At 34.8% G+C, this 16,295-nt stretch overlaps 1 protein-coding gene across 1 annotated transcript in view; it reads right to left on the bottom strand.

The window, feature by feature from the left end:
* The window catches only part of CNTLN (centlein), a 200,530-nt gene that overhangs the window by 103,879 nt on the left and 80,356 nt on the right, over positions 1 to 16,295 (bottom strand). The window contains 1 exon segment of the mRNA XM_071581574.1: positions 2,048 to 2,110. Coding sequence (XP_071437675.1) covers positions 2,048 to 2,110 — 63 coding nt within the window.

The following is a 16,295-nucleotide window of genomic DNA, read 5'->3' as shown; positions in this document are numbered from 1 at the left end:
TAGAATTTCAGATTTTCTGAATAAGTTTGGTTAAGAAGAGAGAAATACTAACACACAATACCAGTAAGGTAAAATGCTATTATGTAAATACATGAAGTCAAACAAAACTTAAATTGTGATTATTGTTGTTGCATTTTGCCACTTTAACTGTAAAATAACTGATTTACAAGAAAAGGAATTCAGGATAAATTCTTCTTCAATACTGCATATGTCAAAACTTCTACTATTCCTTTAAATTAATTTAATCTTAAATAGCAACTTAATTTAACTGGCATTTTTTCTTTGTCCATAACTTTCCAGTATGATACATTTACAAGATGCCACATAACACAGTTTTTCACTTTAAATAGGATGGGTTTCCAAAAAGGAGGAAAAAAATCTACCATGAAATATCACAAAATGTAGTATCACATATTTTTAACTACAAATGTAAATATTGCTAAGGTGGTTTTCTAAGTCTGTTTTGGGATACTTTTTTTTCTGAAATGAGCATTAAAAAATTCCAACAAACAACAAGACAATTTTTTTTTAAAAAAGCACCATTACCCTAACCCTCACCAAAACCCACAAACAAATATTAAAAAACCCTCAAAATATGCCACAAAGAAAATCCCCCCCCCCCACTGCAAAAATACATCTGGAAAGTAGTTTAGTACATTTAAAATCTGAATGTCAAATGGACATATTTTGTATATTCCTATCAGTTCCTTCTCGATAACATCCCAAGACCAACATACTCAACTTCAAGTCCCAGATTTCTTGAATAAAACAAACATCTTTAAATAAAACAAAAGCCCCATTTTCTACATTTCCTAATCATTACATGACTATAGTACTTTTTCTTAAAAACTAGAATGTATTATTTTTCACTAATTTTTTCCTAGATGAACTTTGTGTTTGTATAAAGAAAACTTGGAATATACATGATTTCTCTGAAATCTGGAAAAAAAGGTCAAAGCACTGTGCATGTTGCCAAAGAGAAGGACAACAAAGGAGAAACAGTGGATCAAGCAGCACGAGACTGCTAAGAGTAACTAGGTAGAAAGACTCTAAGAAGGAACAGAGAAATGAGAAAAAAATGCAGAAAAATATAAAATTCATAGTCTCGCTACTTTAATCACAGTTGATCAGATGCAAAGAGAACACAATAATTTTTTCTTTACATATATGTATAGATAGATAGATAGACAGACAGACAGACAGACATAAATTTTATACATAGCTGTGAAAGGCTGGTCTGTTAATGGTTAATGACTCAACCAGTCGACCACTTGCAGTAACCCCCGAGGTGCAGAGGGTATGCACATCCACCAGTGGAGGCTAAGAATTGGGGTTTTAGCCAAATAAGGGGAGAGACCAAGAAGTCAAAGAGGTCAAAGGCAGATCCTGGGAGGTGGGATAATGCTTTTTATCATGGCAATGCCCTCCCTTACATAACAGCTTAGGTGTGAAAACTCCCCTCTGTGGAAGTACTGGAACATTCACTGACAACCTGAAGGTAGTCACCCCTTTTCACGGTCCACAGCTGACTCAACTGGAACATAATTGTCTTAGACCATCAAAGACTCCTGTAGCGTCCCATGACTCAGAATTACATTATCCAGTGTAAAACTCTCGGCCCTGCGTAAGTACCTAGGCATTCCCACCTGAGCCTTGACCAAATATAACGCATGGAAATGGATATTTTGGTGGGCTTACCCCACCCCTGACAGATCAAGACTGTGACCGTAACTTTGACCAACAGACATCAAAATTGCAGCAACCAAGTGTGGTCACAAGATTCACGGGTGGTAAGATCTTTCTACTCTTACCCTTTCCTGCTCTTTCTTTTCCTTATATATTTTCTTAGGTGTTATCCTTATGCTTTCATATTGCTATATTACAATAGATAATAACCAAAATGGCTAAGCACCTGCTAACCATTGCAATCAAATTATTCTAAAGTAAACCCTACATATATCTTATGTAAACTCTACACAGATCATTCAGTATTGTTTCACCCTCATCCACTGCAAAATCTATTAACAAGAACTTGGGTTACCCTCACCTCCTGGCACAGTTGTAAAAATAGGCAGCTGGGACTGCAACATGAATCTTTTTCAGAGCTTAGCTATGGAAAAAAGGAATAGAGAAAAATGATAACTATTAATGGACATGGAAATCATTCCCTGTGACAACAGGTTGGATTGGTGATATGTATTAAGAAACATTATATTGCTTTTGCCTATTTAGTGATCAAACTAAAGGTCTGTGGAAAGAAGGTGGGTCTGAGCTTTACAGATGCACAGATAGTTTAAACACAATCCTTGCTATGAAGGCAAACAGTTCTACCAAGACAGAAAAGACTGTAGTAAAATATACAGTAATTTGATTGTCTGGGGCTGTTGCAAAACTCATTTTGAAAGATGGCATCCATAATACTCTTCTCACAACTGCAAACTTTACTGCTGCTGCTGCCAAGTATAAGCTTTTAATTTTTAATTAATTTAGTCCTCAAATTCTACAATAAATTTTGACATACCTGTATTAAATATACACAGAAATGGTAATGTTTTTAAAAGTTTCTAAATGTTTAGAAAACAAAAAAATCCCTCCAGTTTTATGAGTGAAGAATGGTCAAGTAAAAGAAAGGTCAGTAAAAGAATCCAAATCTGAAGATTTTTCATCAAAGGTTCCAAAAACATTTTTACGAAAGACTATGCCAAATAGCAGAAATCCAGATATAAACAGACTTTGTAGTATTAATATATACATGAAAGTTTGTGGCAGAAGATTTATCATAAAGAAATAGCTGGTAGGTGAATAGGACACATATTAACTGGTAACAGGTACACAGAAAGCAGAAAAAGGAATATGCCTATTTCTAAATATCCTTCTGTTACCTGTTTGCATTATGAAAGACACCTTAGAACAGGTTTTGTTTGCCAAAAGAAGCAATTAAAAAAAAATCAAAGTAGGGAAGTTGGAACTCCTCCTGAAATGTCTTAAGAGTACTCCTTCTGCAAGGACGGATCAATGCCCAAATGCAGTACTAAGGACAGTGGGCAGAAAGCTTAATGTTTTTTATCAGCTGAAGGAACAGAAAGAAATGTACCTGAAGCTGAACCTGAGGCTGACAAGGCAGAAGTGAAGTTTTTTAGAGGGGAAGACCAGCAAATTCTTGACTCATTATGTTTCAACAGGAACTTTACCAGCACTGCAAGTTAACTCATGCCTTTCAATATCTTGACACTACAGATTTAGAAATTATGTATCAGTAAAAGGCAATTCTAACTCCTGTTCACCATAAAATAGGAAAGCTTACCTCTGAAACCACTACAATCATCCAGCAGACATGTCAGTTTAATTAGCTAACAGAAATCCTACACAGCTCACAAAGTAATAAAGTTTAAGCTCCAAAAAGAGCTCCAGGAGGGTCAAGCAATTGACTTTTAAGTCTTCATACAAAACAGCACTCAGCTGTATCCCTTTCCACAGAGACTGGACTATGATGATTACAATTGCTGCTAAGCACACACTTAATGGTATCAAGAAAAAATGACATTACAAGACATTTAACAAAGCTTTTAACCAACTCTCACAGAATAAGTTGTTTCTATTACTCTCTATGACTGCAGGCAAGGGATGTGAGTTTCTGCTTTTCACAAAAAAAATCCAAACACAACTCTATAGATGTATATACACCATTGTACTTTGCAGAACCAAACAGATGTGGAAGCATGCAGTCACATGGCCATGCATTCCAACTCATCGCAACAGTGACAAGTTTCTGGTTTCTGGTTTGTTCCAGACCCTTTTTTTAAACACCTTTCCAATTATTTCTTCTTCAAAAACCTTTGACTTTTTAGAGCAGTAAGTCATCAAAGTAGTGTCATTCTGATCAGAAGCTGAGTCCATGCTTATTTGTTTTTTGTATAATGGGAATGCACATGAGGGTAAATGAAGGGGCAACATGACAGTCTTTTGTGAAGTCAGAAGGATCACTATTAAAAAAAAATTGAATATCCAACATATTTTTGCTGTTAAATCATGTGCTAATAACTTGTCAGGAGTAATTTTGTCGTACAAGGCTAAACAACAAGGTAATGAGATGATATTTCAGTGAAAGGGAAAATGGCTAAATTACTACTGGTGCAGCACTGTGTTTTTTATTTTATGTGTATATTTTGTGATGCTAAAGCCAAAATGTTTCTACAGTTTCACTTACTGTGTTGCCTAAATACAAAGGATTTGTAACCTGTCAGTTGAGTTCCCTAAAGTTTTGATAAAAACTTGTGTGCACATGTGAAAAAGTGTATCACCAACAATGACTATTGAAAGGATGGAACTAGGATCTAGGCTTTTAAAGCTGGTATTTAGTTTTACTCAAGGGAGTGTAATTGATTTATTTCTGATATAGTGATCAGTTCATGACAAACACAGTAGTTTCCTCTAATGGGCTGAAGAGACATACCTGTTCTAGCACTTGGAGCAACTTCTCCCTCTCCTCCTTCCCTGACCTTAGTGGTTGTAGGGCTGTTTCTCACCTTCTATTCTTCACTCTACACTGCTTGTGCAGCATTTTGGTTTTTGTTAAACAGAGTTTCACAGAGGTGCCACCACATGCTCTGGAACTATGCTCTAAACTTTGCCTTTTCCCAAATACAGAATACAGTACAGGACATTAAGAAAGAACATCATACATTTTTCAAAGAAAATATTATGAGATACCAAATGCAGGTAAACCAGGTTTCCAGGGAAGTGGACATGATGGTCCACTCTTTTAAGTTATTTATATCATTCAGAGACATGTTCATACTAGCAACCTTAGTAAAGAAATCCCTCCCAAGTTTCCCATATTCTATACAATCACAATTGAAAAAAAACCCCAAAAAACAACAGATGAGAAAGAGGCTGAATACACTGAAAAACATCATGATCAGTTCAATCCATGGGCCAATGTAAGCCAGAGAATTATTTATGGATCTCTTTCATTTACTAGTTCATAGTAAATTAGATATATGTGTGTCTATCTATCTATCTATCTATCTATCTATCTATCTATCTATCTATCTATCTATCTATCTATCTACATATACATATATAATAGCATTATATTTTATATATATTATAGTATAGTATATTATAAACTATAGTTTTTAGCTGTTACTGTTACCTGATGCCTATATTTAACAGTGAGACACCACAAAAGAGGCAATCCAGCACTATATGAACTTGAAAGTATAAACTTCAAAGGACATTGTTGTCATTCTTCCTAAAAAAAAGTACTATATTATATTGTAAAAATCAAGAATTTGGGAAAAAAATCTTTTTCATTTATAAAATCATAATAATAACCACTCACATTTATCTCATTTTCCTTCCAAGGAAAGATGGTAATTTTGATAAACACCACAAAATACCTGATAAATATTCATTTTAACAAACCTACGAAGAATTTATCCCTCAAATAGTTCATTTAATTAAGAATCCCATATTCAGTATTTAATAAGGTAAAACCTTCTACTCCCAACAGCTATTTTAACAAGTCTTTGGCAGATAACACAAGAACCATTCAAACAAGCTTCCAGAATTATAAGCAGCGTCAACAGATATTAAAATTATTATCTGGACCCTTGAGCAAAAATGTTTGGCTTCACTAGCCTGACTTAGACACAAATACACAAGACATTAAAACTACCTCACGCTTTGTTTCAGTCCTTATATTGCTGCTTTCCGGTATATCTGTAGTGTACAAATTATGCTGTGCTAGGTTAAAACCTGAGTTTTTCAATTTTTACTGTAAAAACTTCATTTCAGATTTTTGCACTGTAATATGACACTCTAGCTCATTTAATGAAGGCTGTTGAAATATCTAGAAAATAATTGTATAGCTGTATTATACTGGTAACAGAAAATCAGAAGCATAACATACCATTTACATAAAACTGCCCAGAGAAGTACAACATAACATAACGGGCAAAATCTGTAAATAATCTGCTTTTGTAAATGACTCATGACTCCATACTCAAAATCAGTCCTCAAAATAATAACTAAACATGTTCAAACCACCATCACATTTTCCACATCCAAATTTACATTCTTAACAATACTTGTTTTATGCAGATGTTTCTTCCACTGTTTTGTATTTCACATGGTATCAAAATTTCTTGACAAAATATTTTACCTCCTAGATTTGTTTCTGGTGAAATATTTTCTCATGAAATTTCAAGTTGGTAAGTATTGCTGGCCTAATAAATATTGTAGGGGCAGAAAACCCCCCCCTTAACTGCACATTCTGTCAATAACCATATTCTTAGTTAAAAACTGCCCCAGAAAAGCACCTATCTACCATACGTTTCTGCTACATCCTGAAAGACAGCATGAACGTTGAGGTTAAACTGAAGACTAAAAGAAAAAATAGATGGTAAGTCTAGATCGCAGTGTTACTCAAGGCAGGTATGTAATTTCATTGAACCATTGAATTCTAGAACCTATTCCAGCTATCAATACATGCACAACAATTCCTTGCCATAATACATCACTGTCACACATTGATCAACTCAGCCTAGTCATAAAACCTGTTCAGACAAGACACATTCCACTGGTAGCAGCTACTGTAAGTTATATCCCTGGTGTCCAATAGCAAACTCATGTGTACACATGCCCAAGAGTGGTAAAGTTACCACGGCTTGATGACTGTCTCCTTGTCAGTTGAGTTTTTATGAACTGACTGCAATCATACCCCATCACATTACAGCCATTCGACAGTATGCCTGTTGTGTCAGTCTATGGCACAATCACAAAGTGAAATGCCTCACGTCAAACCTCCTCCACAGTGCGCTAAGGCTGGTGACAGACATTGATCTTCAAACAGATGTGCCAGACAAAGATAATTCCCAGACTGTCAATGCATCCAGGCAGCTGTAGGTTTTGCACCGCAATGCTATCACTGGAAGAAGGGATGATGCAAACTGCTTCTCTAATTGATTGCATAAATTAAAGGGCAGGTTAGTTTAAAAAGTCAATGCAAGTGGCTTGAGCTCACCCAGCTGACCTTGTATTGGACTGATGAGGGCAAACTCATGAAACTTTATTGTCAGTGGTGCTCTGACAGTAATGACAAGCAGCTAGGAAGCAGAAAAGTGTTTCATCACTGTTATGGGTTTAGCCAGGTGGGCCTAAACTTAGGTTTTAAAGTTCAGCTAGGCCTAGGATTGTCAGCTGATTTAAGCTGGGCTGAGCTAGCTAACAGCTGACTTCTTCCAGCCAATAATATTGTATTCCATACCATACTACATCATCTCAAAGGGTGTAAAATCCAGTGTGTGGGAGTGGCTTAGTTAGTTCCATCATGGCTGCACTAAGAGGAAGACATCTAGCAGCTCCTCTACTATGCTGGACCCTGCTCCTGTTGCCTGTGCTTGCATTTTGTTTGCATTCAGGGAAGTAGAAATATTTTGTTGTTATACTTTCTTGCTGAGTGTCTTTTGGAGTGCTTATGAATTTAGAGTAATGGGCTTTGTATTAATTGGGAAGTGGGAAGTTATTCCTTGTTATATATATGTAACTTGTGCAAGTGTGTGTTACATTGTAGTATCCTCTTAATTTTATCTTCTCTGTATAAATACATGTAGTTAGTTTCAGCATAGACCTGGCTTTGGAAGTTTTCTTTTTCCCTCTCTCCCTCTTCTTTTCCCCTTAGCTGGTTGGGGGGAGGAGGGACCCTTTTCACCCTATCCTGGACAGTTGGCGCTTTGCCAGCTCAACCCAGGACAATCACCAAAACTTGATCCAGAAGACAACTTTCTCAAGACTAAGTAAAAGTTTTATTGTATACAATAATTAGCAAAGTTCTGACAACCTTACTTGTTTGCAACTGTTTGAGCACATAGTCTTCAGACAAATACTCATTTCAACAGAAAAGATAGGATTTGGTACAATTATCACTTGTTCCTACCATCTCAAATATTAGTATTATCTCAGTGTTTGAGATGGTAAAACAAGTCAGGTATACTGGCAAAAAGCAGGAAAGGCACGGTAAGAAGATTTAGTAAACGAATCTTCAAATTAATACCAAGCAAGAAATGAGATGGTCCAAAGTTGAAAAAAATCAAGCAAGAAAACACTTTAGTAAGCTTAGTATTTGACAGAAACAGACTAATGCACACATCCATTTTATTTCTTTCTATGTAGAATATGAAGCCTTTCATAAACCCTACTACAAACTCACTTTCAAAAAATAAATCACAAATTAAGAATACCAAGCACTTGTTTTAGAAAAAACTACAATTCTTCATACAGCAAAGAAGTACAGAAAATTTGTCAGAGAGTAAAAGTTGCCCATGATTTTGCTGACTGTTCCTTAAATAAATTCGGCTCCTCATTTTGCAGTATAGGCCATATGCGCTTGCAAACAGATGTCATTTCCACCTATGATCAGCAAAAGGCCTGTTTATAACCATTAGTTTATTAAAACTCTATGCAGATGGGCGAAAAAAAAAAGGAAAATGGGAAAATGAGGAGTACACAAGTAAGGCATCCAAAAGAATGCTTCAAAGAAAACTGGATTTCATGTTCATTTGACCAAAACCTAAGCACTCTATAAAAAGGAAAAAAACCCAACAAAACCTAGAAGACAGAAATTGTGCCAGTACATAAGTGAAATGTATTTATGCATAAGTTAGAATTGTGTTTTACCTGAACTTCATTCTTTCTTTTTAAGAAAGATAAATACAGCTACCAACTAGACACATCTTACTGATTTCTCAGTTGCTTGTAAAAAAGACTTCCGTGTGTAATGTAACCTTTACAATTCTATTAGTAACTCAAAATAGAAACAACTTCAACCTGTTATAATAATTAATACTACTATTTCTTTTAAAAGTCTACAAGTGTTAAGTGTTCACAAAATCGTTTAGGTTGAAAAATACCTTTAAGATCATCAAGTCCAACCTTTTAACCATAAACCTTATGACTTTAAAGCCATAAGAATGACACAAATTTAGCTAATGACTAACTTCTTACTGTATCACTACTTTTTCATTTCTTTGAAAAAAACTGAAATGCAGAGTGCTTTGAAACATAACATAACCCCTGCTCCTCTGTGTCATGTATGTCCTGCTATTGACTTTAATAGAACCAATATATGAATAGTATTCTTAATTTGCTTTGAGGTTATTTTTCCTACTCTTTTCTTCCAAAAGCAAACTAAAAATTGCCATGTTGTGATACTTACTTGAAATAAAATATCACAAAGGCACAATTTCTAGTAAACTCCTTGTAACAGTCTCTGTGCACATGTCTGGTTTAGTTTTCCAAGAAATATGTCTAACAGACAAATACAGTCTTGGATCTTAACTTTGACCTATGCTTTTATCCTCAAAATATTCAGTATATCACTGTTACCAAAACATATTTTGCTATATAATTTGGGTCTACAATATCTTCAAACCTGCTCAATTTTTTAAATACACATGTGAAGTTTCTTCAGTCTCAGGAATTCTAAGAATCCAGATGTAACCTGATGAGACACATTTAAAAACTGACATTTTGCTTATCAACAGACTCCAGTTTAAGAAGAGGTAGGTATCATTTCCTGTTAAATTTAACATATCCTTTACTGTTTGAAATATATTCTTGCAAATATCCTAGCCTAGAAGACTTTTTTTACTAAAATATCGGGAGAATTTTAAACATTAATTTTTAAGACATGAAAAGAAATCTTTCAAAGACAGAGAGCTGGATGAAACTTTTCTCTCTGGTATTTTGTTTTAAATTCATGTATATTTAACTTTATACTATTAGACTTTTGTGCTCCAGGTATCTTTGTTTAAGAGCAAAAAAATCAATAAACCTGAATTATTTAGTAAAAAGGTTTGGTTATCATGAGAGACTTGATTCCTTCTCTACAAAAGACAAGTCTATGAACAAGACAGAATTCCAAGATTTATGCATGAAGAAGGAAGGGCATTTTTACAAGGGCATGTAGTGACAAGGGGCAATGGTTTCAAACTGAAAGAGGGTTGATTTAGCTTAGGTATTACAATGACATTCTTCACTATGAGGGTGGTGAGGCACTGGAACAGGTTGCCCAGAGAAGTTGTGAGTACCTCATCCCTTGAAGGACCTGTTCAAGGCCAGGTTGGATTGGGTTTTGAGCAACCTGGTCAATGGGAAGGTTTCCCCGCCATGGCAGCAGAGTTAGAACCAGATGATTTTGAAGGTTCCTTCCAACTCAGGTCATCCTAAGGTTCTATGAACTGCAAAACCATCAAATTCTCAGAAAGAGATGTGGCCCTTTCTTGGTTTTTCACTTTTTTCACTTTTTTACATCTGAACTCTAATTTGTAATTTAAGAACTAAGGGATATATTACAATTAGTAAGGTCAAAATGGCAAATAATTTGAACTATAAAAATCCTAACACTATCAGGGAAAAGGGCAGAATAATGGGTGTCAAGACTACATAAAGAGTTCAACATTCAACATCTGTATGAAGAATGGAGTCCAGTTTCATAGTAAGGGTCAGAAATCTGCAGTATAGAAAACTACAAGCCAAGGGGCAGCACCACATTCTTCAACAGCTTCTACCTCAGAATTATCATTGTAGGTCTTTGATCTTATGAACTGAAATAGTAACTCCCTTCAACAAAGAATTCCAAGAGGGTTCATTTCCTAAAGGCTATTCTGAATCCTGTGTCCAAAACCTGTAATTCCTATGAGACAATCATTTCAGTGTACACGTAATGTTGACCCTCTTCATAGTCTATCCATCTATATGCTGAGTATAGGTTTCTTTGAGGTTTAAGGATCTTAGATTAGACTGTACCTATAGTACAGGGCCTAGCTTAAGAGAGTAATAGTTTCTTCTTTCACAGAACAAGATCAGTTTATATCATACACCATTTTATGAAAGATCATGTGTCTGTTGTGATATTGAAACTTAACTTACATGCAAAACATATATTCCAAGTAAATGTCAGAGGCTTATCTATGTTTTAAACAAAATATAATCAAGAAAGTATTTCTACCAAGCAAATCTCTCACTACTCTTACACATCTTTTCACAGTGAGACTCAGCTGATGTTCCTGGACCCATTAATCAAGATTAAGGATAACCACCATCTTTGCCACAAAGCTGTACCATGTGGGGAACCACCCACTGTACTTAGGGAAGGGAATCCAATACCACTGCTGTCAGCTATCACAAACAGTACATAAAACATGGAGAAAACAGAGCCATGCTCCATCCACTTCTATTCTGGATGACAATCCTGAACACACAAGAGTGAAGGTACCAAACGAATGGATATCTAAGAGCTTCAGAACTAAGAGCCTCCTGTATACTTCTGATCGCATCAGCTCCTCAGCACAAAACTGTGCTAACACTAACTGCACAGTGCCAACACCATGGGCTAGGAGAAGACAAAAAGAGCCTGGACAGGTGTTCTGTTCATAGGTGCAAGCTCACTCTGCTTCAACCACAAACCAGCCAAGAGGCACACTATGGTTTAGTAAATACTAAAATCTTCAGCAACACAACAGAATTTAGACATACAGCTCAGACTAGAAGACCAGTGTACAAGTCTATCAGAATACTGTACAGTATTTTGACCTACAGTACCCAATTAGGCCATGACCCATACCCACAAGTTTTCCTGTTGTCAAAATTCCAGGAATCTAGTGCCATATGCCACCAAAAGCCACAATGTATGAAATGTTCAAAAGCAGTTTATATATGAGAAATAAGGTTTCTCCTTATTCTCGTACTGAGTTAGACAGCTGGGCAGCTGAGTCAGAGGCAATGCTCACCACAGCACCCTTTGCAAACTCCTTTCTGCAACTTACCCAGCGAGACCTTGATTTCACAAATCACCATGAGCTGCCAAAAGGTGCTAAAAGCCAGAGAAAGGGTTTCCACCATCCATTTACCCTCATTACATTTACCTTTGGCAGCCTCCAAAATTCACATGAAAAATTCAGGTGAAATTCATATGAAAAAGAACACACTGATTACTTTAGAGAGAAGAACAGCGAGGTGAAATGAGGATGTGATTCCTTTCTGAAGACCATGTGGCCACTGCATTAGAAAGATTCTGCAAATTAGGTATGAATGATTTATTTTATTCATCAGGGAAATTAGACCTCCTGGTATAAAATTAATACTTCAAATTATTGGGAAAAATATGCAAATATCAGATAAGAAAAAAAATTTTAGTCAGGAAAAACTTTTAGACAAATCATCACTGGAAGTGTGAAGACAAGGCCAGATTTCATTAAGCCTTTTTGTTGAAGCAGCCACTCATTTCCTTTTGTACTTGTTGGACTGGCAAGTGCACAATAAAATTGGGCATTTTTTCCATAAAACTGATCAGAATACAACAAGCAATGATTCAGCAAATTGAAAACATCAGTACTATTTACTCTAATCCATTACAATTAATACACACTTGAAATAAAATATAACACAGGAGAAGCTCAATGAAATATTGGTTAAAATATCTTTATATTCTTTGAAGCAAATTTTAAAAACAGTGGCTTAAAAGTTTCAATTAGATAAAATTTCTTTTTTCTTTCTTTTCTCTTTTCTTTTCTTTTTTCCTTTTCTTTCCTTTTCTTTTCTTTTATCTTTTCTTTTCTTTTCTTTTCTTTTCTTTTCTTTTCTTTTCTTTTCTTTTCTTTTCTTTTCTTCTTTTCTTTTTTCCTTTTCTTTTCTTTTCTTTTTCCTTTTCTTTTCTTTTCTTTTCTTTTCTTTTCTTTTCTTTTCTTTTCTTTTCTTTTCTTTTCTTTTCTTTTTTCTTTTCTTTTTTCCTTTTCTTTCCTTTTCTTTTTTTCTTTTCTTTTCTTTTTTCTTTCTTTTCTTTTCCTTTTTTTTTCCTAAGAACTCTTATGGCATCCTCTCTAAAATCCTAGTTTTCAAAGAGCTTATTAGTTACCAGAAGATTTTACCTGACCAAATACACCAAAATGCAGACAGCCTTTCTTCCAAGATTTTAAGATCTCTTTAGATATGTGTGTATATATCTAAGTGTATATACGCATGCATTAGAATTTTAAGTTATAAGTTTAAAAAAGCATTTTTCCAAGTTACACATTCAATACTAGAAAGCAAAAAATGTAAACCTTCAGCTGATGATGAGGCAGCTCCAAAAATAGCAACTTTGTTGTCTGTTGAACTATTACACTATTATCACAAATAAAAATCAAACCTGTGCACTAATGGTGTAAACTAGGGACTGTGCTTGTTATGCATTATCATCTCTGTACATTAGAACCTCAATCATACTCAAATAAATTCACTAAAGTGTGGTTTTCAATCTGCTAACTATGCATTCCATAATAGCCTGTAATTATTAAAAACTGACAAGAAAGCTACGCCACCTGTGTTTATGTGAAGCCAGGTAATGAAAAAAACAACAACGCTGTCATCACCTCTCAATTCCTGATTGCATTATCAAAACTGTAGCCGAGTTTGGCATCTGGGTGTGACCTTGTTAACTGCTAGGGTAATTAAATTTATTCTATTGGGAAAAAGGATGATAAATTATTAGCAAGAAGATTTTGTTCACATTTTATTAAATTGGCCTGTCAAAGGGTCGGCCAAATTATCAAGGGCCTCATTTATTGGAGGCCAGCCATATTGCCACATCTGTTACAATTATTTATAATTTCAGCAGTTGAAAACCAACTGAGTTAGGCATCCGCCATGTAAAGTAATTTACAAATTATCTGATGAGGGAGTGTTTTAGCTTCTCCCTCATTTCTAGCCAGCAGAAAGCCGCGCTGTAATTACAGAACACGATTAGGTTCTTTAGGGAACTTATCTTGCACTCATAGCCATAGTAAGATGCAGCAAGAACATATGGAGAAGCTTGTGCTTCTACTCCCTGAAGCTCGTGACCCGCCTGCCGCTGAGCCCTTGAGTTGAATTTGAATGAGAGTGCCATGGCTAATGTTCTACACATGCACCATTTATGCCACAAAACAAATCGGATCACTGTTAATTATGAAGCAGCTATAATCAGGCCTTCACATCTGTGTAATGTGAAGCGCAGTAGGCTGTATTCCAATAATGTATGACTACCTTTGGGTCGCAAATTGCGAGCCATATTGCCTCAGTAGTAGTTACTGAATTCAAAGTAAGTCCTTTGATAAAAGCCCATCACAAAGATATTTTTATCCATTTTTTTTTAAACACAAGCCTTTCTTTATCAGCTATTGACCAGAACAGTTAAAGCATATGGCACAAGTTCATTAATGAACAGTAGCACACAGCACTCTAATTTAATGAAACCACTTGAGCCATAAAACTCAGATTTAGTTAATTCCCCCTTTCCCTTTTTTTTTTCTTTTCTGCATCTAGCGTATACCCTGGACTCCAACATAATGTCATGGGTGATCTTGCTCTAAAATATAATTATTTTCTTGTACATTTATAAACACATTTTATATTTTAAAAGCCTGGGCATTTTGCAACACAGAATGAGGGGGTTGTGTGAGTACATGGGGATAAACAGAAAGAAACTAAAAATTGAAAAGAAGCATCCAAGTTGTTTCCTCTTCATAACCCAAAATTTAACCTGATAACAATTAATAATGCATATATCATTTCTATTTTAGACATTACTGTCTGGAAACTGTCTTACCAAAAAAAAAAAAAACTTTAATCACTGAACAATCTTTCTGTGAGAAAGCAGCTAAACAGGCAGCACCCAGATGGCAAACCAGCTACAGTTTAATTAATCCACTAAAAGCCATTCAGTTTTCAGTAAGGGTAATGTAATTTTGAATAATTGTAGGGGAAAAAAAATCACTAAACGTTCTTAAGTTTTATTGTAGCAGCATGAATAGTGCCACTACAGAGTACTTAAAGTTGAGTTGCTCTTTGCATTACAAACCCACATTTTTGGTCCTTTTTGATTATTGTACATTGAAAACAAATATAGGGAATGTCAAACTAAACTAAATGCAAATTGATCTATTTCAAAACTGGTGGGTTTTTCCCTTCTGTCTTTTTAACACTCTAGAACAGCACATAGATTAGTTTACAAAACTTACAGTACCTTCCTAAAGTACACTGTATTTTTTTCTTTTTTAAAGAATAATTTCAAAAGCCGCAGAAAACCACCATTCCTTATTTTATAGACAACATATGCCTCCATCCTGGCACACCCACAATATTGCAGGTGGAGTCTCAAATTGTCATAGCTAAACACACCCAGATGTAACTGAAATCACATTTTATGGTGATCAAGTGCTAGTATACAGTGATCCCAATAGCAACAATGACTTCACAGACTCTATTAGGCAAGCTGTAACTCCACACAACTCTTCTGAGGACAAGAGTCACTGAGTATACAGTCTTCTCTACGTGCAGCTCAAATACAAAGACTTTGTAGAAAAATAATAACACCTAAAAAAAAAAATCTGCATTTTCTCTTTTTCATCCTGTTTAAAAGACATGTATACATGACATTGTAAAAGTAGTTTCACAACCCATTAGTATAAGGAAAAACATTTGGAAAGTAACAAATTATTATTGCTGCTTTGAGTGAGAAACAACCAGACTCATACTCATAGTAGTTGGGTTTTTTTTAAGTGTTTAGCTGTAAGCTACCATAATTAATTTGCTACCAAAAATGTGCAAAAATTAAAATGACATCACTAATATTGAAGATCACATGTTGTTGCAAATGTGAATTTAAAATTATCTATGAATTTCAAACACTAGAAAATCCCAGTACTTCTCTATTACCTATTTATAGCCAGAAAAAATTCAACTTTACAAACTTTAATCTATACCTCCTTTTATTATAAGGGCAACAATTTCAAAATAACAGAGAGTTTGTAATTAAGGGAATGCAATCCTTTGAAAAATGTTATTGGTATTTTCCAGCATTAAAGACTAATTATTTACTCATATATAAAGTTCTATGCTCATACGTAAGGTTGTGTCATGTAAATTGGTCAGTTTCAGTTCTATATTACTTCTTTTAAAGGCTGAGCCTTCAAGCAAACAGTAATAAAATCTTTTGCTATCCTCAGTGTGCTGCAGTTTACACAGCTCTAATGTTCACTATGACTTCATCTCATCCTACACAAATACCTTTTTACTATAGTATTTTTAAGTTGCTTATAAAAATTACATTTTGAATCTTTGTGATGATTTTAAGGTCTTTTTTAATAAATTGAGTATTTCTAAAAAATTCAAAGATATTTCAGTCAAGTTTTAATCTATAGAGGAAAGAAACTTTTATTGAAAATCAATTAAATAAGTTTTCTAAGAGTAAAGTAAAAACAATTTTAACTGATAAA

This window comes from Pithys albifrons, chromosome Z (assembly GCF_047495875.1).
Source record: "Pithys albifrons albifrons isolate INPA30051 chromosome Z, PitAlb_v1, whole genome shotgun sequence".
Lineage (NCBI taxonomy): Eukaryota > Metazoa > Chordata > Aves > Passeriformes > Thamnophilidae > Pithys > Pithys albifrons.
This window is presented reverse-complemented; position numbering and strand designations above follow the sequence as displayed.